This window comes from Apteryx mantelli, chromosome 9 (assembly GCF_036417845.1).
Source record: "Apteryx mantelli isolate bAptMan1 chromosome 9, bAptMan1.hap1, whole genome shotgun sequence".
In the NCBI taxonomy this organism is placed as follows: Eukaryota; Metazoa; Chordata; class Aves; order Apterygiformes; family Apterygidae; genus Apteryx; species Apteryx mantelli.
The window spans coordinates 2,983,583-3,005,595 of record NC_089986.1 but is presented as its reverse complement, the minus strand read 5'-3'; the positions used below and the strand labels follow the sequence as shown (position 1 = coordinate 3,005,595).

The window sequence follows — 22,013 nt, the reverse complement described above, 5'->3', positions numbered from 1 at the left end:
GGGTTAATCCAGTACGCAACCCTGTCGCAGGCCCTGCTGCCGGCGTGGGGTGGGAACTGCAGAGGACCGACCTTCCCTCTTACTCACCAAATGCCTCTAAATCTGCAGGTGGAAGAAACTATCCCAAGACACATGGGTTCTTCTCCTCTCTGAAGCGTTTTTGCCCAGATTGGAAAGAAGGCTGTGGGCTGGCACTAGCAGCGAGCAGTGTGTTTTGCTGCCCGGATAGTTGCTCAGTGGTAACTACACCGAACCCTAACTCGTTACAGGTAATATGTCAAAAAGAAGGAGCTGAAACAGCCTTTTGGTTAGTGCCAATTGGAGCTAAATCCAGGCCAGTGCCCTGGAAGCTGCTGCAGGTCCCCAGTCCCAGTAATACTCGGCAGAGATCCATAATGCACACAAATGACACGGGAACAAGGGGACTCGCTATAAAAGTATTCACAGAAAAAGCCCGGGCGCCTCACAGCAGCCTTCCAGGTGTGCAGGTATGGCACACGCAGGTGTGGCCCGAATGGCGGGCGAGGGCAAGCCCCGCAGCCGGACACGGGCTGTGCTCTCGAGGTGATTTATGTTCGCTCTCCTGACAGCACACAGTGATTTATTCCCTTGTGCTTTGCATGCAAGCACAGTTTTCAACATGAGCGACGATCCTGCAAAGACTCCTGTAGGTGCTATGACATCCAGTGTGTACTAATGCTCTGCCCGGACGATAAATATTAACCAAATGCCAAAGCATTTAGGTATAGCTGGTAACTTCTCATGGTACATCTGCCAAGTCCTGTTGCACAATGTTAATTAGACCTGTCGCATAATTACAAGAGAGTGGTTGCTGGTTTAGCTGCAGCTACGCAAAGCAAAACTGTCTTCCCTTGCAAATTGCTTAAAGTTCAATTTAATTTTACAATTGTACCTCTCTGGTGTAATAATAGTATTCCTCCTGTTTTTATGCCTCTCAGATTTTTTTCTTTCACCACACCATGGCAACATGTCTATCTTCACTGCTAATGTGGGAGGCGCTCAGAGCTTTCCAAGTGCTATGGGTTACTCACCAACAGCTGAATAACAACAAACCTTTCTGGAGTCTATCTGATATCTATAGAGGTTTTAAAAAATAGATCAATAAATTAGGTATAAGCACATACAACACGACAGGCCAGGGGATGGAGCTCAGTCCAGTTACAGGAGATCAGGGAGGGAGGCAGAGAGCAGGATTAAAGCTCATTTTTTTCATTCTCTGTATCTGTATCACTCCCTGATGCTTTCTCTGTGCAAGATTAATTGCCTCGAAGCAATGCAGAACAGCTGAACGGCTGCTCTACCATATGCTGACTGCCTATAGATCAGGGATGCCAAAACATGGATAAAATAACGCAGGTTGCCATTTGCCTCACTTCCCATCTTACACACATGCCTCTTTTCCTTTCTAAACACAGATCTAATTTTTTAATATGGCAGAACGCAATACTGGGAAGGGCAAGCATTCTGGTACAGGAGCATTAGTATATTATTCTTTATGATATTCTTTTATCAAAATAGAAATTCAGGCATTAAAATTCTACCCTGAATATTTTGCAATTTAACATAAAGAATTCCATGGGAAAAAGAAAAAAAAAAGGAATAAATCAACTGTTTTCATGGCAATAAGTCTCCAGTTGTGCATTTGCGATACTTCACCGCTTTTCCCAGCCTGCTGAAGTCCAAAGGCAATGCACAATCCATGACAGAGATCCAAAATGAAAACATGCATGGAGTTTCACAGGAAAATTTAGCTGGTTCACTTTATTCCTTGAGCGTCAAAAATATTTCATTTACCCTCAGTTTTAACCTAGTATTTTTAGTATATTATTTACAACTACTTAAGTAATAGACACCAATTAGATACGGAGCATAAGATGTTCTGAAATAAGGAATGTTTAAGAATATGGCTGCAAGTGAGAATCATGGGATCTTCTGAAGGGAAAGTCTTAGGGTTCCCACTGGAGATCTCTCCCATTTATCAGCCTCAAACCAGCTTTCGCGGTACGTCTACCCTGGCCGTGGGATTAAAGCATTGCCGTGTGCAGCGTGCAGCTCCTGGGCCATTTCACCTACCGAGAAGAGAGGCTGGGCTTGCCGCTTTTGCTGCAGCTGGTATAAATTCCCGGGCCATCATCAAAGAAACTTCCGAGGGCCAGCTTCTGCCTGATGGACTCTCTCTCATTCTTCTGAGCCTAAAAGCGAAGGAAAACAAAGAAGGGTTAAGCTGTTGGTCACATCATGGTGGTCATCGCGTTGACTTCCTGCAAGGATTAACATTGACCTAGCAGAAGCCTATATTCACATGGCAAGCGGAGGTGGACACGCTGCCGCGTGCCTGCAGTGCCCCGCGCACACCGGACTTCTCCAACACGGGCCCCGCACGCAGCCCAGCACGCGGAGACACTCGGCATCAGACCGCGTGGCGAACCGCGTGAGAGCTACCGCCACCGGGACACGCGCTCGGCAGCAGACTGCACGGCAAACCGCCACCGGGATCCACGCTCGCACCAGCGTCCTTCACCTGCCTCAGCAGCCGTCTCCAAAATTAAACAAAAAGGTTCTTTCTGCGACTGGGGAAGGTGGAAATCGCACCCCTGTTCATGGGAGAGCAACGCCTAGGACTCGGCGAATCCACTCAGGTTTGCACCTTCACGACGCTGCCCTCAGAAGTGCAACGTCCTGGCGCACGTGGACTCGGGAGAGATCGACCGGGCTTGTGGGATTACGCGTAAATAGGTGGCAGTGCCACACGCCAACCGCCTGGGTGCGCGCACAGGTATTAATATTCACTGACGGCTCTCCGTATGCATGGACCTGTTTTTATGAAGTGTTTTCAGTCGCTCCAAAATAATTTCTCAAACAAGCAGAACAAATATCTGAGACGGCAGGATGACCAACCACCCCGGACTACCACATCCTCCTATTTCCTTCCTCAGCCAACGTGCTTAGGGACGTGTATTTAACCACTACAATCAAATTATCCATATTTAAATATTTTTAAGAAAAGGTAGGCTACAAAATTATCTAAAATTAATCACCAATCGATGACTATGGAGATGACTGTGCACTCTAAGCAATCCATGTGCAATAAATGAAAATGACAGATCTCCATTCACAATTAATACAAGTACTGTGTGAGCGGTAATGGATTATGTGCCCACACTCACAGCAAGTACGCGCAAGAAGGTACGTTACTAACACAAGGAACACTTTCAAGCCTTCAAGCATGCCGTTTTAAAATAACACGGAATACCTGATCAAAAATATGCAATGAAGGAAAACCTACCATGCCAGCATGGGCGACTTCCACAGTGTGAATCTAAACGTACGTACCGTATTTTACCTGTTTGAGATAACTAAAATAAAGTACCTCTTTTGATACAGGCAAGTGATATATAATTAGATGCAAATTATTAACTTAAAATAGCTAATAATTTAATTCTAACTTCAGTGCTGACTACATGTATTACATTATTATATCGTCCATTATATTGTCACTCCCTTACCAAATACACACCTCATTTGTAAGCCAACTCCTTTTTAATCACTGCACATGATAATTTAAAATATTGTAAACAAATCTGATGATAGCATCAAGTAGAATTGAATTTTTAAGTCTAACTCCAGTTCCCAGAAGCTTGTAACTAGACTGTCCAACCAAATATGTTTTCTGCTTCATTTCCTAGGGTTTCCGTAAACAAGGCCCCAGTGAGTCTTCGTGACGCAGAAGGAGAAGAGAAGCGAAGGAAGTCTCTCATTCACAGCGCGGATTAGGAGCCTGAAGAACGTAACCTGCTTTAATTTATTTGTCTTACTGTTGGCAGCTGATGCTTTGCTGCCTGGCATGAAGGAATTACAGCAGTGCCTCTGCTTCACAAAGCGCCGCCAAGTCTCGTAACTTCTGGTGGCACCACTGGTAGCATTTCTGAGTAAATAAGCATATAGTCTGGTGCTTGCTGTGTACTGGCTTCTCTAAAATTTCAAGTGACTCACAGGTTTTCATTTATCCAACCCACAGCTCTTCACCCCAAAACTTGCAGAGGCAAGGCACGGCCGGCTTCCCTCTCCAGCCGCATGAGAGCTTCCAAAGCGCCTTTGCTCCTACGGGACGCTGAGAGCTTGAGCTCTCAGCACGCTCGCCACGCACACAGCATAACACAAGCAAATGACTTTTTAAGCTATTTTTTCATGCAATCTGCTACTTACTGAAGGTGCTTCTAGTCTTAATGTGCAGTAACATTTTGTAAATTCAGAAAAGAAACCACTATTTTGTCGAGCAAATCAAGAAGTGATGAAGTAATACACTGCCACGGAAAAGCTTTACAGACTGAAACCAGGCCCAGTTTGCCCACGCACATTGCTGGCTCTGCTCGGCCTTGCGATGCTACATGAACATTTTCTCTCAAGGCTGCGCTGAAGCCACCTGGCTGGGCCTTTGCGCTACCATCAGCAGCTCCCGAATTCTAGTAAATGTCAGACTTGCATATCTGTAAAATTAATTTAAGCCTAAGAAACACTTAAGATAAACACACGCATGCAATACTGAATCCTTAAGTCATCTGTAGAAAGAAGTCAAATGTTCAAATGTTGATGTTACAAGACATTAAATGAACCATGGCGTGCTGCATTTTAAGGTGTTTTGCAGGAGTATAAATAAAGATTCAAAGCATCTACTCACAGTAGCAAGCAATATGCCTAATATATTTGTACAGGATCGGAGACTTGGCCAGAAGCAAGATGTCAATAAAACATCAGTATCTACTGTAATGCACAAGCAGAAGTTGTGGACGGGCAGCTTTTAGGATTATGGCTATTTAAGAAATACTCATAGATATGTTGTACATATTCCTTTCTTCAAATAGAAATTTCTACAAATCTAAATCCGAGTTCAGCATCTTTTAAGGGCCAGAGGCATCCCCCAGCTCTGACAGGAAGCGGCCGGCACGGACCTTCCCCGAGCAGCCTGCTGGAGCCTGCCCTCCTTGCAGACGGTCGCCAACGCTTGGCCAAGGCACTTACCCCGAGGTGAAAAGTGCCTTTTTTGCTACCCATAACACAGACTGAGTGAGTGAAAGCGTTGGCTCTTGCCCAAACTTTAGCTGGTGCTCCAGGGCCCTGCTGCGACTGGGTCCCCAGGGTGGGCACCGGGGCAGGGGACACGGGGAGGTCCCAAACCCAACCAAATACCTGGTGCCGCAATTGCTCTCGTGGCCCAGGCTCCTGGTGTTTGTCTTGCTACTGCAGACTTCTACTAGGTACATTAATATTTCATGAAATTGTGGATACTTATCCTCCCCCGTTTCTCAGCTCAGACGATCTATTTCCTTATCTTCCCATCTACTTACTATTTTCTGTGCCCTAATATTGTGTTTCTACAGAAATCAGGAGCCAAAAATACCTCTCTGCCTCCCAGCGGCAGAAGACACTTTCAGCACATCCCATGGCTGACTCCAGCTAGGGCTGCTCTTGCACCCATCAGCAGGCCCACATGCTTTCTGGGTGCTGAAAATGGTTCTTCCCTGCATTAAAACACACACAGACACACACAGACACACACACACACACTTTCACATATTCACCCCTTCCAGATGGTGCTGTCTCTCCAGACCTGTTTTAATTTCGCTCCATTTCCCACTGAGACTGCAATGGCTCCTGGTTTGATATCTGTACGTTTAATCAATGTGCAATTTGCTTCCTCCACCAGGTCATTCCTGAGGACACTAAATAACACTATTCCCAGTACTGAACTCAAAATATCCCATTTTACAAAACACCCACAGGATAATGACCATAAAGAAATCAAGAGTACTATTTGTTATTATAAAACAGGGAACAGTTACTAAGAAATATAGCATACCTAAGGGAACCGAACTTTATGCCTTAGACAAATTACCTAACAAACAGCTGCATTATACATCCTGAGATGGAAAACTATGGATTGAGAAAGAAATGCATAAATGTTTCTTGAACTATCAAATATACTCCCTTTGTATCTAAAACTAACGGATGAAATATTTGAAATATAAAGGTATTATCGAAAAAATATGAAAATGTTACTTAAATGTATATTTTGACACTAAATCAAAAAATACATGTATTTTTAAAAAAGGGGCCTGTTGCATAGCTGAAGTCTAATCTGTTTAGACTGTGCTCATTTAGAAAAGCTGGACTATTATTTTAAGGAAAAGATTGCTTTTTATTTTTAAGGAAAAACACTTTTGGATGGATGTTTTCCTTGCTCACATTTACAGAAGACCAGAATTCATCAACCTTTTTCTACTTTTCAGCCCTTCTACAGATTAGAAATTGGATTTCCACTTCCGAAAGTACCAGCGCTAGGAGTAAGCCGGGTAATTCCCGGCAGTACAGCTCCTTCCGAGCAGAAACGGAAAGAGGAAAGGAAGAAAATAAACGGCGGAACTAGCTTCCGCTGTGGGACCTCGCCGGCGGCGCCAGGGTAAGGGTGCGCAAGACTCTTCTCCTTCCCCCTCGTTCCGAACCCGTCTGCGGGCACTTCCGAGACGCGGGCAGGCGGCGCGCGGGGGTTCAGCACCAGAGACTCGGGGGCTGCCGGAGCGCAGAAGCGATGAGCTCCTGGGCACCGACCGCCTGCGGCCCCGGCCATTCCCGAGGTGCCGGCGCCTCCCGGGAGGCAAACGCCGGGACGCCTCGGTGCTGCCGCCGAGCCTTCCCGAGGCTCCGTCGTGGGCGATGGGGAGCGGAGCGATCCACGGCTGGGGGCGTTTCAAAGCCCGCTGCCGTCAGGGAGCCTGGTTTTCCTCTCGCAAACGGGCAACTAGGTAGTTTGACTTAAAATACAGTTTGAAAGGTCAGTAGCTGCCTTTGTTTAAGTACACGAATAAAAACATAATGCTAGATTACGGCCGTAACTGCCTACCTCTAACGGACTGTTACGTTCACCGTTAGGGTAGACTGCCAGGAAAAGTCCAGACTTTCAGCACAAGCGCAGCAGTGAATTCACCAGCCGCAGCACACGCGGCGTGTTCCCCCGGCCCTTATCGCACGCTGTAATTGCGGTTGTTTGTAGGCCTCTTGCAATTATCTCTCCGTTGTTTGCGGATTGCACCGAGCGATCCGTATCCCTAATCGCTCCGTTGTTGCCTTCCCTACACTGGCACCTGAGCCCCCCGCGAGCACCCGCGGGCTCCCGCGCCCGCTCAGCCCGGCCTCCCCGTGCCACCCACCTTCTCCGTGCCTCCGGCCTGCCCTTAGCGAGACAGGAGAAGTCTATCCGTGCACACCACCATGCTCCTGGCAGCCAGTGGTTTGAAAAAAAAAAAAAAAAAGACTTTGGGGTTAATAAACAAGCAAAAAAATGCAGTTGCATTTGCAAACTCCAAACCGCAGGCGTATGGCACTGTGCTCGCAAGCTGTGCTCGCTGGGGCCTTTTGCCACTGCGCGGGGCGGAGGACGGCTGAGTCTCGCCGGCACGTGAAGGCGGCCAGCGCTCCGCAGCGCAATCCAGACGCTTGAACTGCACGACGCCTTCGGGCCTCCCGCCCCGACTGCGCAGCAGCTACGGACAGCCGTGGGCCCCTCCGACGACCCGCTCGCCTCAACGACTCGGCAACGCTGCCGTCCAAAATACCCCTATGTGTCTGCATAAACCTGGTGACAGGGGTCACCGCCTGGGCTGGGGCGACGCAGTTTTAGCTGTCAAGAGAGGCACCTGTGGTTTAGAGAACGGGGTCTTCGGCGGTAAGAGGAATTTCCAGGTCTGGCTGTTTCTGCCCCAAGAGCGTTCACTCACCCAGCACTTCGCGGGCTCCTCGGCCAGGGTCACCTCCCCCAGCTGCCCGGTTTCAGCTGTTTCTGTCTGTGCCATTTCTGGATCACCCCGGCTTCTTCCACAACTTATCCAGTGCAATCAGGAGGGTCTGAAAGCCATCAGAGCTGCTTGGATCGTTAGCTGATTGCTCATCCATCAGCAGCAATGCATTAGACCATTATCTCCTCCGGACCCATTTCGTCTCTTATTGACCCATTTCTATACGCATTTTCTTCTGCATATAGAAAACAACAGGCGACTATGGAATTTTTAACACTTGGATATAAAAGTCTGTATACACCATCCATCCATCTATCTATATGGTACCTTTGATTTAAATGTGGAGGTATAAAAAATCATCATGATCGAGAGCATGACGTGGTGCACCACATGCCTTCTTCCCACACGAAACCCTTCCTGCGGGGCGTCAAGATACTGCTCACGTGAATTACAAACGCTCCAGCCTCTCCCCTACCAACCCGCTTCAAGGCTGAAAACCTAAGTCGTGGCACTCGTAGGGTGGGTGTAGATGCATCGGATTTCTGCTCTTTGCTGAGAATCTGAATAAAGTCCATACTTTATAATTTATGTCACTTAAGAAGTAATAATTGGACTGCTCTTTTTGATACGTACCACTCCATTCGGCTGATTTATTTAGTGTGCAGACAGCTGTATTAATAGCCTTTACTCATTAAAGATGCCATCTGAAATAGCCAGTAAAATTGCACATAAAATATTTATTTGCAATTCAGGTGTAACAGCAGTTTGCCGTTCCCCACATTGTACTTTAAAACCATGTATGCCAGGTAAAGCGGCGAGCTCTCCGTAATGGATGGTGATACTATTTCTAGAATTATGTTGACCTACAGCAAGACGGGAACGAATGCCAGCCATTCCTTATTAATACCGTGTTTAAAAAAGAGCAACGCACTGAAGTCTAGATTGATGAATACTATAAATATTCAGCAAGAACAAAACCGCAGCAAAGCAGTGCCAGTTTTGGCAAGCGATCGGATGCAAAGGGTTAAAACGCTCCGAGGTCAGCGAGGCCGCGGCGCTCGCCGGAGCTGGCGGTGGCTGTTGGGGACGCGGGGCCGGACGCCTGCCCATCGCACGGATCGTGAAATAGGGCGAGCAGCCATCGCCCCCCGGCCGACGGTGCCGGGACGGCCGGGTCGGCCGCGAGCACGTCCTCGCCGTCAGCGTCAGGGCCTCCACCGGGCAGCTACGGCTATTTTTGCCGGGGCCTGTCATTACCAGACACGCACAATTACTATATTTAAAGTTCCCAAACCATACATGGGGCCTTTTTTTATCGCTGTAAAGCACAAAGGCTATGATTGGATTTACAAAAAATCATGACCGCAGAACACTTGTTTTAAAATGCTTTTCTTCACCAAGGATTTACGGGAAAATACAAAACAAAGTCAAACGTTTACAGCCCCTCAAACTGTGCAGCGAGTTGCCTTCAACATCAGGGGGTCTGAGGATATAAAAACCAGGTTTGGAAATGCTGCTCAAGATAAAGTTGTGCTAAAGGAAGGCAAAGTTTTGTTGGACATCAGGGTGCGGGAAGAGCAGGGAGGCGCTCCGGCAACGCGAACGGCAGCGGCGCGGCAGAGCGCTTCCCGGCGGAGCGCTTCCCGGAGGGGCCGCGTGGCCGCCCGCCCCCGCCGCCGGCTTCAGCTGTTTCGCGGTGGCGGCAAGAGGCCGGTGGCGCGGCGACGGAAGGGCGCTTTTTGTCCCTTACCTTTTTGTAATTCCCCTCCAGGGCCGGCGCGGCTGCCTCGCTGATGATGTCACCCATGCCATCACCGGCCGGGTCCATGCTTCAGCCCCGCAAGGCGCACATGGCGGCGGGGACGCTCCTCCTCGGCGGACCCCCGCGGCCCCAGCCCATGCCGCGCGGTCGCTTCAGCGCTCGCCTCCTTCCTCGACCCGCAGCATCGCAGCTTCTTAACTGGGAAACTCGCGGCGCTGCGGGGCTCGGTGGCAGCGCGGGGGCCGCGGGGCCGGCACCGTCCCCGTCCCCGTCCCCCGCACACTCCGCCAGCAGCCTCCCCGCTGCACCGTGCTCTTCCCTAATAAAGGCAGAGGCCTCCCCCCGCCGCCGGCAGCCCGCGATAAAAATAGCCGAGTGGCCTCGCGGAGCAGACGGCGCCGGGGCAGGGAGAAACCTGGCGCCTCGCGGCCGAACCTCAGCGCGGTGCCTTGGGCACGGCGGCGGGGGGCAAAAGCAAGGGGGTTCCTCCCGGGATTTTCTAAGCGTAAATATCCCGGGTAAATCACCGCAGTCGGGAGCGGAGCTGCTCGGTTTCCACGTGCGGGACCCGTTTATCGAAGGAAGGTAAAGGCGGCTCCCCAAAGCCACCCGCACTTATCTTCATCGCAAGAGGAGCTCTTCAGGCTTCTCACTGATGCAGGAACAGCAAGGACTACTATCACATAAAAGTTTTCATCCTTTACAAACTACAGATACCTTGCTCGGGAACTTTCTATTTTATAAGTTATTCCTTGGCTAAAACAGTTTTTTCAGGCACAAAAATGGTTTCTAGGAATGAACAAGCAGAGCTCCGAAGGCAGCCAGCATGAAGCCCGGGCTTGCCACCAGGCCTGCACGTCTCCAGAGCCAGGTCAAGCGATGCCAGTAGAGGCTGGTACGAAGTCAAGGGGTGTTACCGAATTTAGCAACCCACGTCGGCTCTGGCTCTCAAGCCAGCCAGACACCACGAGAAGGTTTCTGCTGCTCTCCGACCTCCAAATTTCTTAGAGCTCACGTTTGTTTCTTAAATAGTTACGCAGTGAAGCCCATGGCTTCACAAACATTTCAGTTCTCCATGTTGTTCCTGAACCTGATACAATTCCTGTTTAATCCTTGCTGAGATCTAAAACATGTCAGATCCACCGCGGGTGTGAAAAGCTTGCTACGTATCAGCTGCTGGTGGAGAGAGAGAGAGAGAGAGGCAGCATGTGGGTGAAGGCAAGGAGATCTCCTCCCACGGCGCCGAGGTTGGGAAGATCTCGCGAATACGGCAGGCTGGCAGCAAGGAGCCGGGGCGTCCACGCTGCCCATGCAGGCTTGCAGCAATGTGGGTCTTCTCCGGCGGGAATGAAGCTCACAGAAGGGTAGGAGAAGCATTCGGACCCTGCTTGGCCTGAAGGCACCTCGCCGAGAAGCTGCTCTCCAAAGGTGGGCCAAAAGCGAGTGCATCAGGCTGCAGCACCCCACTGCGTATGTGACCACAGACGTCAACAAATAGGTCAGAAAAAGGGTTTGGTCGCGTGGTTTCATCGCATGCAGCAGGTCTTCTGCATCTCCAAAGTCTACAAGTCTTCTGAATCCCCAAAGACTATGTTCAAGTCCCTCCTTATTTACTTGTGACAACAGCGGTACTGATACCTAGCGTGACACGACTATGCTGCATGTTAGACGAATAATTTTAATAGTCCTAAAAAGTTTGTGTCTACATGATACGTCCAAATCATACTGCCATAATTTCCCCCAAAATGCATTTTCTGTTCAGTTTATCAGCTTTAAGGACATGCGTTACAGCACTATTCTACTCTGAAATTTCGGGGAAAACAGTAATAATAAACAGAATTGTTTAAATTCAATTATTTTTCTAGGATGCTGTCTTGTAATTACTTTGTTTCATTTGGGAATTATAGTTAGCTGGATATTTTATTATTTTTGGTTCCTCTCTGCCGCTGACTCATTGTGTCATTTCCTGATCTTACTAAAATTAACTTCCTTTCCCTACAATAGGGATCCTGATGTCTGTTTTGATAACATTACTTGGTTTCCCAGTATAGCTTTGTTCACAGTATAGTAAAGCCTATAGTCTATCGCAGCACTCTAATACGCGTCACCCGTTTCATTTATTTCTACAAACACTTAGAAATCACTGCAAAAAAGGCTGGTGCCAAATAATTGATCAAACTCAAAATGTACAGAAGAACCGATGAAACTGCACGTGCCTGTGTGTAGCAGGGGAAGGAGGGAAAGGTGAGCTGAGAAGTTTCAATCAAAGCTCCTCACTTCACGGAAAAACACAGCTTTTCGTCAAGCGACTGTGCACATTTCAGATCTAAATGCTGAGGACGCGCGGCAAACTCACTTTCAGAAACGCAACCCGGAGCGCCGCGCGAAGGGCGACGGCACGCGCGGAGGCAAGCAGCCGCGCGCGCGGAGACGGGAGCGCAAAGCAGGTGCAACGCGCTCCTCTATTCCACGAACATCGTGCTCTTCTTCAAACCTAGGGCACATACTGGCTGCATCGGACAACCTTCCGCACTGCTGCTCCAGCATTTCTGCTCATCAGTAACGAATGCCTGGTACTCGGCTAGTCTGTACGCAGTTTAAAGATTTCACCTGTCTGCCCTCACTCAGATCTCGACATGCCTTTAAAACATTTTCTACCTGACACCAATCAATTTTACGAGAAAGTTTTGTCCGAGTCATCCTACAAGCGGGTCATTCTTCCCTGGGTATATTTTGTCTCCCTGCCAGAACAGAAGTGCAATAAGTCTGAAAAAAATCATTTAGCCTGAGAGGAAGGATTTTGCGGTTAAGACCATTGGACTGGGCCTCGGGGTCAATTCCTCAATCTGCCACGCACTTCCCACCCGCTTCCGGACAAGTCACTTCATCCTGTGTCTTCATTTCCCCATCGGCCGCGGGGCGATCGTCTCTGCCTCTCGCCCCCAGCCGGTCTGCTCAGGGCAGGAGCTCCGACCCGTCGCACGTACCCACCTCGCTGCCGAGCACGCCTGCGGGGCAACAGCTCCCTCGAGGCGATTCGTGTGCCTGGGAACTGCTGCTCCTGCAGCCGAAGTGAACCCAAAGTCGGGCTGAAGGGTTTTGTAGCTCTGGGGAAGAGCTGCACCACGTCACGCACAATGGCAGCCTCTAACAGAGTGCATCTTCCTTCTCAAAGCGAATTTCTGGAGAGAGAGAGCCTACTGAAAATATATTTAGCACTTTCCACCTAAAATATAAGTTTTTTATCCCTCATTTAAGCTTTCAGGCTAACTAACCTCTGGCCTGTTACCCAAACCCTGCTGCAGAGACGCATGCCGGGATCCTCCAAGGACTAACCCCAGGGAGAGACCATCGCACAAGCTAAAAACAGGCATATTCCAGCAGAGCGGGTTTATTAAGGCTGATTGTACAGATTTTGTCTCCACCACAATCTTGAGTGAAAACCTTGGTTCAAAAAGCATCTTCATTCGAGGCAACATGACAAAGTCACATGGAAATATTCCAGGACATGCAGCTGGGTCTCATAAAGTGGGATCCTTTGCACCCGCAGTAACTGTTTCTGGAGTCATGCTCGAGTTGCCTTCTCCGTGGCCAGGGGATGAGGGGTGCTCCAGAAACCATCGCATCTCCCCTTGTCTCACCGCTAATACCGAAAACGTTGCTTTGAGACGCGAGAACGACAAGACGAATGAATTTTGGGGTCATCCCAGCGCCGCAGCCAAACCTTGGACCCGCAGCTCCTCTCCCGCGGGAAGTGAAGGCACCTGCAGAGGAGCCGGCCCTGCCGCCCGCACCGGATACTCCGCTCTGTCCCCACCACTGCCGCTCCGTGCAGGCTTCGCCCACGCACACAGACAGCACGCATCTCCCACAGCGCGTGTAAACCACCCCGAAGCAGCGGCGGGGGGCTACGCTACACGGTACGCTTAACTTCGGCGCCGCCAGCTGAGGATTCCTCTTGGGTAAAGGAGAGTGCACGTCAAATTGCATCAGCTATGAAACTCGATTCCATGGTTACGGCTGCAAAACCTGCTACTCTATTTAGCGGATTTAAATGGTAGCGCTGGGGAGAGACAGGCATAACAACCTGCAGCGGTTTTTCTTTTTATAACGTAAAAAGAAAACTCATAATGGGCATATGCAGTGCAGTTCTGCTCAAGTGCAGCCGCGTGCATCAGCGCAGCGCCCGCGGCCCCGGCGCAGCTCGCGGATCGGCGGCGCTGGGTGCTGCACAGGCAGCGACGCCGCGACTTCGCCCCTGCCTGAACAAGTTTTTACGTTAAAGGGAAGAGTCAGGCAAAGCCTGGGAGCGGAAGCAGGGTACAAAAGGCGGAAAGGGCCTGCCCGGAGGTCAGGAGCCGAGCTGGGAATACAGCCCCCTTCTCCCCTCCGGATTCGGCACCTGCATCCCGGTCGCGCCGCCCTCCTCGTGGTCAGGTTGTTGCAAGCAGGAAAACGCGGCCTTCGCTAAGGAAAGCCCGGCCCGGCTTTGCGCTCCCTGTACGCCATCCTTCATGCGCCTCGGCTTCCACCCGAACCCCCTCTGTGCTCGCGAAATGCGTGCTGGAGGGGGGGGGGCATTAAAGACTGCTACTATGTTTTTTTAAGCAAGGCAAGAAAATAGGACACATCAGGATTATGCACTTTAAACACGAACTGATTGCTTATGGGCAAGGAATTATCTAGATTTAACTCCACCATGTACGCATAACGCTCGTTCGAGTCATTAGAAAACCCCCTAACGGATCTTGGAGCATCTCCCGTCGTGGGGAGGCTGGGAGAGAGAAAAACCATCGCACCCTTTTCGGTCAGGATCAGTTTTCCAGCACTGCAAGTTATCTCGTCACTAGGTAACAGGAGTCAGAGTAAAAAACCTAACTTCCCGGTGAAGGTCTGCGCAAGGCCCCCGAGCACCCCCCGGAAAAGCCGACGTCCGCAGGCCCGACGCGCGACGGCTCGGCCCAGAAAGGTGCCTTCAGCCTTGGAGGCTGTAAATAGACGGGACTGGCTGCTCGTTTACCCTCCCCGCGCCCCTTTTACCGAACCGGCTCTGATGGGCGGCCTACCCAGAGGAGTCTCGGGCTGGCAGAGCTAGTTCACAGAACATTTATTTCACCGTGCAGGGCTGAACAAACGTCACCGCCGTATCCCTCCCCCTTGGAGCAGAGCGCACGTGGCACTGGGACAAATTCAGGGACAAGGCTGACCATCGCTTCTCTCTGAAGATGTTTACCTGAGCTTTAGCCCATAAAATACTTTCTACGCGTTTTGTAGACCTTTTTTTTAAGATAAATCTAAATGAGAAGGCCTCGTTTTCTTTTACTGTAATTGTTTTGGTGTTAATGGTCAGCGTGCTGCATGATCGAATGAATTTCACTGCTTTTGCTGTAATGCTTTGTGGCATTTCTCCAGCTCTCCTGGAAGGCAGGAGAGTTGTCCTGTTGCTCCAGCCCCAGAAGAGGGGACAGCAGCGTTGCTGGGTTTTCCAGTGTTGTAGCTTGGGTTTTGTGGTATTTGCGATTTTCTCAAAAGCCCATCTCTTGGGGTTGTGTTCTGAAATGAGAATTTATATTCACTTAAGAATTTATATTCACTTAGATGAAGAAGAAAAGACAGTCTCGTATTTATTCCTGCCATAAAAGCCTACGGCTATGAGCCCTAAAGATCTCAAATACAAGAAACCTAATAAAAGTATCTCAAATTATTATTTTTTTTAAAGTGAGCACTTCACATTTTAAGCTGGTGTCTTTTATGGCCCGGCAGCTGCTCAAAGCATGGCCAGACACCACCAAGGAACGGGACCTTGTTACCTTTCCTTCCTACTCATCCCCTCCGGGTCGGCTAGTCTGACCTTCAGCTACAGCAACGCTTCCGGGCGAAAAAGGTTCTTTCCCGAAGGAATCCTCCCCTTATAAAACAGGCCAAAAAAAAGGCTGCAACAGGGAAGTGCCTCCCCATACCTGCCGGGGAAGCTCATCCAGGGCAGAGCCGAGAACGAGCACTGATCCGCCCTGCTGCTCCGCGGGTCCCAGCCCAGCCTTGCAGCTGGGCCCCCCAAACTCCGCCTGGGCAGACCCTGCCCACGGGCCGAATCGCCCCCATCACCCAGACCGGATTCCCCAGAGGCACCTGCTTTGGGAGCGAGTGCCAGGATTTCGAAGGAAATAAATACAATCTGATTATTCATACCAGATTTTTTTTTTTTTTTTTAATTTTGGTTGCGCATGCGAAGCCTGGAGGCGTTTTCGGGCGGTGACCTTCCCGCGAACAGGGCGAGCTGAGCTCGTGATTGACGGTCGGCTGCGAAACCCAACACGGTTCCCAGGGGCAGCTTCCCGCCCGGAGGATATTACGTTACGCAGAGCCGCCGGCTCCCAGCCTTTTGGTGCCTTGGGACCGTGCAGCTTTTAAAGGCGCATTAGAAACCAACCTAAGGAGATGGCGTTAATACGGTCTTATCGCCCACTCGTGCTTCTGCGGCACGGAAAGGCCACAGACCCAAGCATGCGGCATGGAGAGCACGTTCCCGGCCCCGGCCACCGGCGACAGCTCTCCCTGCGAGGGTAAAGGAAACACGGAAAAAGCCGGCAACAGCGCGAGGTCTCAGAGCGTCGCTCTGCGCCAGGCTGGACCTGTGGGACTGCGATGAAAACAAGCATTTACGCAAGGCAAACTGAAACGCTGGCTAAGGTCGCACGTCAGCAAAGCGTTGCTCATACGTGTATCTTGGAACAAAATGGAGATAACTTCACCTTAATTTCGGCACTAAGGCCTGGATTTAGGCACTGTGCCTTTCTTCTGTGCAAGCTCAGCGCCTCCCAAACCGTAACCCAGGTGCAACAGCTGACGCTTTTCTCGTCAGGGTGCAGGAGAAAAACAGAGCCCTAAACAAGGTGTTTGCCATAGGAAAACAAGTAACTGCAAGACAGAAAAAGGGAAAGAGAAATGACTAAGAGAAAAATACAGTTTTCTTTTATACTTGATTTATTTGCAGCCTTCAGACTACACGTCCTTATTTGAATATTCTGCAGAGATTAAAAAAGGTTTTTTAGTAGTAGTTTTTTTAAAAAAATGCCCTCTGCTAGGGGAAGCGACGCAGCACAACGCTGATGGCCGGGGCTCTGTGCCCGGGTCAGAGGGCGCAGCTGGGAGACGAGACGCTCCCTGCTTTCCTCAGTCAATACCAACATTACGGACAGCAGCAGCTCGCGCGACACTAGCCCAGCGGCCCCTGAAAAGACCTCGGATGCCGATGGCTCCTGGCCGCTGAGGCCTGGCCCAAATTCAGCCCCCTGAAGCAGAGGGGGGTCCCGCAGCCCCCGGGGCCACTCGGCCTCGCTGCGGTAAGGGCACCAGCTGCATCCAAAAGCTTAGGGGAGCCCGCGGCCCGGCTTCGCTTCGGGGAGCAGCAGGAACGACGGGCATAACCAGAAACAGCGTCTTTCTCTGGCAGCAGCTGGGCTTGTCCATGGTCTTAGGCCCTTTGAGCTCCTCTGACGCTCGCTCTCAGCGTGCACCTCATTTCTCAGCCACGAAATAATTCGGAGGATCGACTTTTATGCTGAATTTCTCTAAAATAAACGTGTTTCCAAGTTCTCCCTGTGCATTAGCTTGTTCCTCTAGTTACTTTATTTTGCAGCTCCCGTTAGACCCGGAGCAACTTCAGAAAGCGCTTGGCCCCGCGTGCCGCAGGCGAACGCGGCAGAGCCCAGCGCCGCCGTCCCCCGTCCCCCTGCGCCCGGGCCCGCCTGCCGTGCCCAAATCCAATCATTCATGGCTTCCTGTTGGAGTCTAAACCCCGGATTGCTGACCACAACAGGATTAAAACTCGGCCTTTAGGTTAATGGGTTTGTGCGTGCGTGTGCGGCCGGGAAGGGGGGGGGTGGGTTTCTCTTGCTCTTTGCAATGCAGCAAGGAGGTTTTTAAACAAATTGCGTTTGCAAGACTGTTTCTGTGATGGACTTTTCCAAAGCGCAGATTTGCATTCTGCCTTCCCGGCTGTTCTCACACCGGCATTTTTTGTTTCAGAAGAGCGGAAACAGCTCATAAATAAGCAAGGAGATTAAAAGAGATAAAACGCAGCAGCGCTATCACGACAACAGACCGAACGCATTAACATGCAGGGCTGCGACCCAGGCGCAGCGCAGCAGCCCCGCTCGCCGCGGCCGGGCACCTTCCCTTAGTCACGGCTCCCAGCAGAGCAGCTCCCGCTCGCTCCAGCAACAACAGCCAGCCTTTAACCCTTCCGCGCCCGCAGGCTGCCGGCAGAGCAGCCGCCGCCGCCGCGCCGAAACAATGGTGCCATTTACTGAAATGCCAGAGAGCAACAGGCTGGGAGCTGCAGGAAAGCAGCCCCGCTGGAAGGGAGGCTGGAAAAGCCGGATTTTATTCGAAAGGGGCTAAAAATGCAAGTTCGTTTTCAGAAGCGTTTGTTCAGCACCTGCAGCAAAACGTCTTTTAAACTCTTCTCTGTCTATATGCACTTATGCTTCAGTACCCTCTCCCTTCGTGCTGCGCGTTGCAAGAAGAGGTGTTTTGTCGTAAGGCCCAGACCAAAGTTTGAATGAAAGGCAGCCGCAGAGCCCAGCGCGGAGGAAATGGTGCCCGCGCAGAGCCCCGCTGCCGCCGTCCGGCTCGGCCCGCCGGGGACCCGCTGCGGCCCTCTCCCCGCGCGCAGGCACCTGCGCTTCCCAGCACCGCGCGCGTTTAACGACCTGCCAACACGATCACAGCCGAACCACGCAGGTGTGCAAAACACCACGGGCCCTCTCGCTAAAGGAAGACGTAGGAACAACCCCACCCAGCCGCCGAGCTCTTCCCGGCCCTGCTGTTCAGACACGGGGAGCGCCGGGGCCCTTCCTAAAGGCCCCCCCGGACCGCGACCCTGCCGTGCCGGAGTGCCACAGCCAGGGAAGCCGTCACCCCCGAACTCATCCCCAGCTCCACGCTGCCTGTTCAGCAAAGCGGCATAAAGCCCGGGGGGGGGGGGGTTGCACCCGAAAAGCATCATCCTGCGGGGCTGCTACCACGCGTAGCTATGACGGACCGCCGGCATGGAGAACACGCACGGCCGCTCGGCAGCGTGGGGGCCGCAGAAGCGCCGGCTGCCGCTTGCTCGCTGCCCCGGAGCCGCTTTCCTGCCGCGCGTGGAGCCGAGCCGCGGGCAGGCTGAAGCGCTGCTGCAGGGCGCCGCCGCGCTCGCAGCCGCCGCAGGCCCCCGCAGCAGGGCAGCGGCCGGCGCAGCGTCCCACGGCGCCCAGCTCCCGCTCGCTCGGCCGGGTCCCCCGCGGGTCCCCCCGCGCCCGGCGGCGCCACGCGGCTCCCGCAGCAACCCGGCGCGGCGCGTTTTCCCAAGCCGTTCTGCGCCAGGCCCCGCCGCCGCCGCTGCCGCCGCTCCTCACCTGGTAGGAGCAGTTTTCCTGGTGTACCATCTCCGTGCATCATCCGGCGCGGAGGCCGCGCCGCGGAGGCTCACAGAGGCGGCCCGGCTCGCCGCTGCGGCATCGGCCGGAGCGGAGCGCGACCGCGCGAGGCTTCCCGCAGCGTAAGATGGATGCTGCGCAGCGGCAGTGCCGTCGCCGGCGCGGAGCGAGCGAGCGAGCAAGCGGCGCTGTGCCCCTGCGGGAGCCGCCGCCAGCCGCCCGGGGCGGGGGGGGAGCGGGCGCCACCGGCACAAGCCGCCAATTATATTTTCGACACAAAGGGAAGGCTCAGGCTCAGGCTCAGGCTCAGGCTCAGGCTCAGGCTCAGGCCGGTGAGAGCGGCCGGGGCTGCGTGCGATGCCCGAGTGTGGCCGGCCTCGTTAAAAGGAAGAAGGCCAAAAAAAAAAAAAAAAGAAAAAAAAGGGGGGGGGGGATGGATGCTGCACCTGAGCGCCGCTGACCTGCGGCCACCCGGCCGTGCAAAACGGCGCCTGCACGTTAATTTTCCTGCTGCTACGAAGTTTTCTATAGCCCTCCGAGCCCTCGCAGCAGCACCGCGTCACCGAGCCGGCAGCCTGCGTACTGCAGCGCAGCACCTCTGCTCTCCTCTGCAAACAGCGCTTCCCTTCGCACCAGGCTGGGCGCGTTACAGACGAAGGAAGTTCAGCTCGCGTGTGAACCGCATCCACAAGCTTCGGATACGCGCGTCACCCCTGCAAAGCACCCCAAGGTGCTGAAGCGCTAGGTAGGAGCTAAAAGACACCTTTCCTTCGGCCTGCGAGCGGGAACCCAGGGTTTTCCGGGAAAGGCTCTGCCCTACATTCCCAGCTAATTATAACTGCGTCAGCAGCGACAGGGAGCATCGAACCCGGCGCCGCAATGTCCGTCCGGGCTGAAGCTCTGAGCCCAGGTGTAACGGGATTTAGGAAGCGGTCAGCGCTTCCCCGGCAGGCACGGGCCCACGGCCACCGCACCGCGTCCAGATCGGCGTTACGGGCGTGCGGACCTTCTCCCCGCGGCACGCGCAAGGCACCGGACAGCACCCAGCCTCCTTTCCCCATTTTAAAACTCCTTGGTGGAGGAAGAAGTTAAACTGCTACCAAGAGAACGAGAAGGCGAAGAGTATTTGCCAAAAAAAGTGGTTTAACACTGCTGTTTCTGACCGGGGGGGGGGGCAGAAACGGGGTAACTCCCCCGACCGCTGAAGGACGGCCGCGTCCCCAAGGAGCTCGGCAGCTCCGGCGGTGCTTTCGGCAGGTATCGATATCCCGTCCCTCGCAAGAATGGACCCTTTCATTTACAAACTGCTTTTAAAAATCTAGCCTGCATTTAAAAAAGAAAAAAATTATATTCCGAATAGGTTTTTAAGAGTGTGCTTTCACAGATGTTCATTAGGCAGTGCTAAACATCTGCACCATAAGGGCCAGAGGAAGGCGGGATTTAGGCCTTTTTCCCACTTCCCGCTGAATTACTGGATAGGTGAAGCATCCCACTCCAACGGGCAGGTATTTCCAAACATTAAAACAAAAAAGCCCTTTCGATATACTGCACGAATCTTGCACTCAATTTGGCAAAAATGGCCGTGGAAAGCTAAAAGCGGCTCAGCGCATTACACAGTCCCTAGTGCCGTTTATCGCGCGCACGGCAAGGAGAGCTCCGGAAAGGATCCCACGCCGCAGGCTCCCACGCCACGCGCACCGGCTCGGCCCGGCTTGGCGCAACCCAGGGCACGCGACCTAACCCCCCCCTATTTAACCATTTGGCCCCGTTGCCAGATTACACGAGAGCGCCAGGGCACGGGAGACACGCGGTCCGATCCAAGCGCCGCCGCTGGGCTGGAAAAGCCCAACTGGGAGATTTGCTCCCTTCTGCGCCGGTTTTGCCGCTGCCCGTGGAGCAGGCGAGCGAGAGGGGCAGGTAATAACTGCATTTCTTGCATTGCCTAGGAGGCCGCCGGGAAAAGTTTTCCCGAAGCTTTCCCAAGAAGAGCTCCAAGCTGGAAACCTGGGAAGCCCTGGGGAGCATCTCCCAGGGGCCAGCTAGCAACCGTGGACACCCACAGGAAACGCTGCCCTTGAACCACCCGATTCCTCATCTCCCTCGGAGGCCCTGGGGCACGGGGAGGGAAATCCTCCTGTGCTTTTTAGGGACAGGCAGGGGGGAAGCACGCCACACTCGCTCACGGAGAATCAGTTCCCAAACCTGGGAAACTCTTCACTTGCCCTGCGGCAACCGGAAAGGGGCAAATCCCGACCCCCCGGGTGTTTTGGAGAGCCTTGCGGAGGAGAACGGGAGAAATCCAGTCCCGCAGGGACTAACGGAGTAAGCAGGGAGAGATGGGGTAATACATGGAGGTTAAGTCTCCCAGCATCGCTCCTGCTCAAGGAAAACACTTCTTAAAAAGAAAAAAAATATATATAAATATATATGTATATGTATTTATATACGTGTGTGTGTGTGTGTGCAGCAAAACAAAAGACCAGGCAGTTTCTCCAGTTAGGAAGCGGGGAGGCAGGAAAGCGGCTCAGCAGGGCCAAGTTCTCCTCACCCGTGGGAAGGAAGTGAAGAAAGGCAGACGAGTTACTCACTCACACGGCAGCCCCAGGCAGCCCTTCTCCTCCGGCACGCTTGGCTGCTCGCTGCCCCACATTTCTATTTTTACACACACATTTCCTGTACTGTGGGACTGAACTCCGGCAGCCGTGGGAGCCTACACGATGCCGTGTTTGTGGCGTGGTCTTTCGACCCTTGAAAAAGGTAAGGCGAAGGCAAGGTGAAGGAACCGCGTTCCTCTAGCTCGGCAGGGCTAGCACTGGGTTTTCCCACCTCGGAAGAAAACACCTGCAGCTCTTTTTCCGGCCCGCAGTCCTCCTTCGACGGGCATCATCTGGCCTAGCTGGGGAAGTGGTTATTTTTCAGGTTGGTATTGGCAGACCAATCTGGCTGATACAAAAAACTAGGCCAAATTAACATGCTTTTTCTTAAAATTTCAAATATATCTATACATACATATACTTG

The 22,013-nt window shown here is 52.3% G+C and overlaps 1 protein-coding gene across 1 annotated transcript in view; it reads right to left on the bottom strand.

The window, feature by feature from the left end:
* Positions 1 to 22,013, bottom strand: part of SCHIP1 (schwannomin interacting protein 1) — a 150,909-nt gene that overhangs the window by 11,596 nt on the left and 117,300 nt on the right. Inside the window, 1 exon segment of the mRNA XM_067302168.1 lies at positions 2,095 to 2,213. Coding sequence (XP_067158269.1) covers positions 2,095 to 2,213 — 119 coding nt within the window.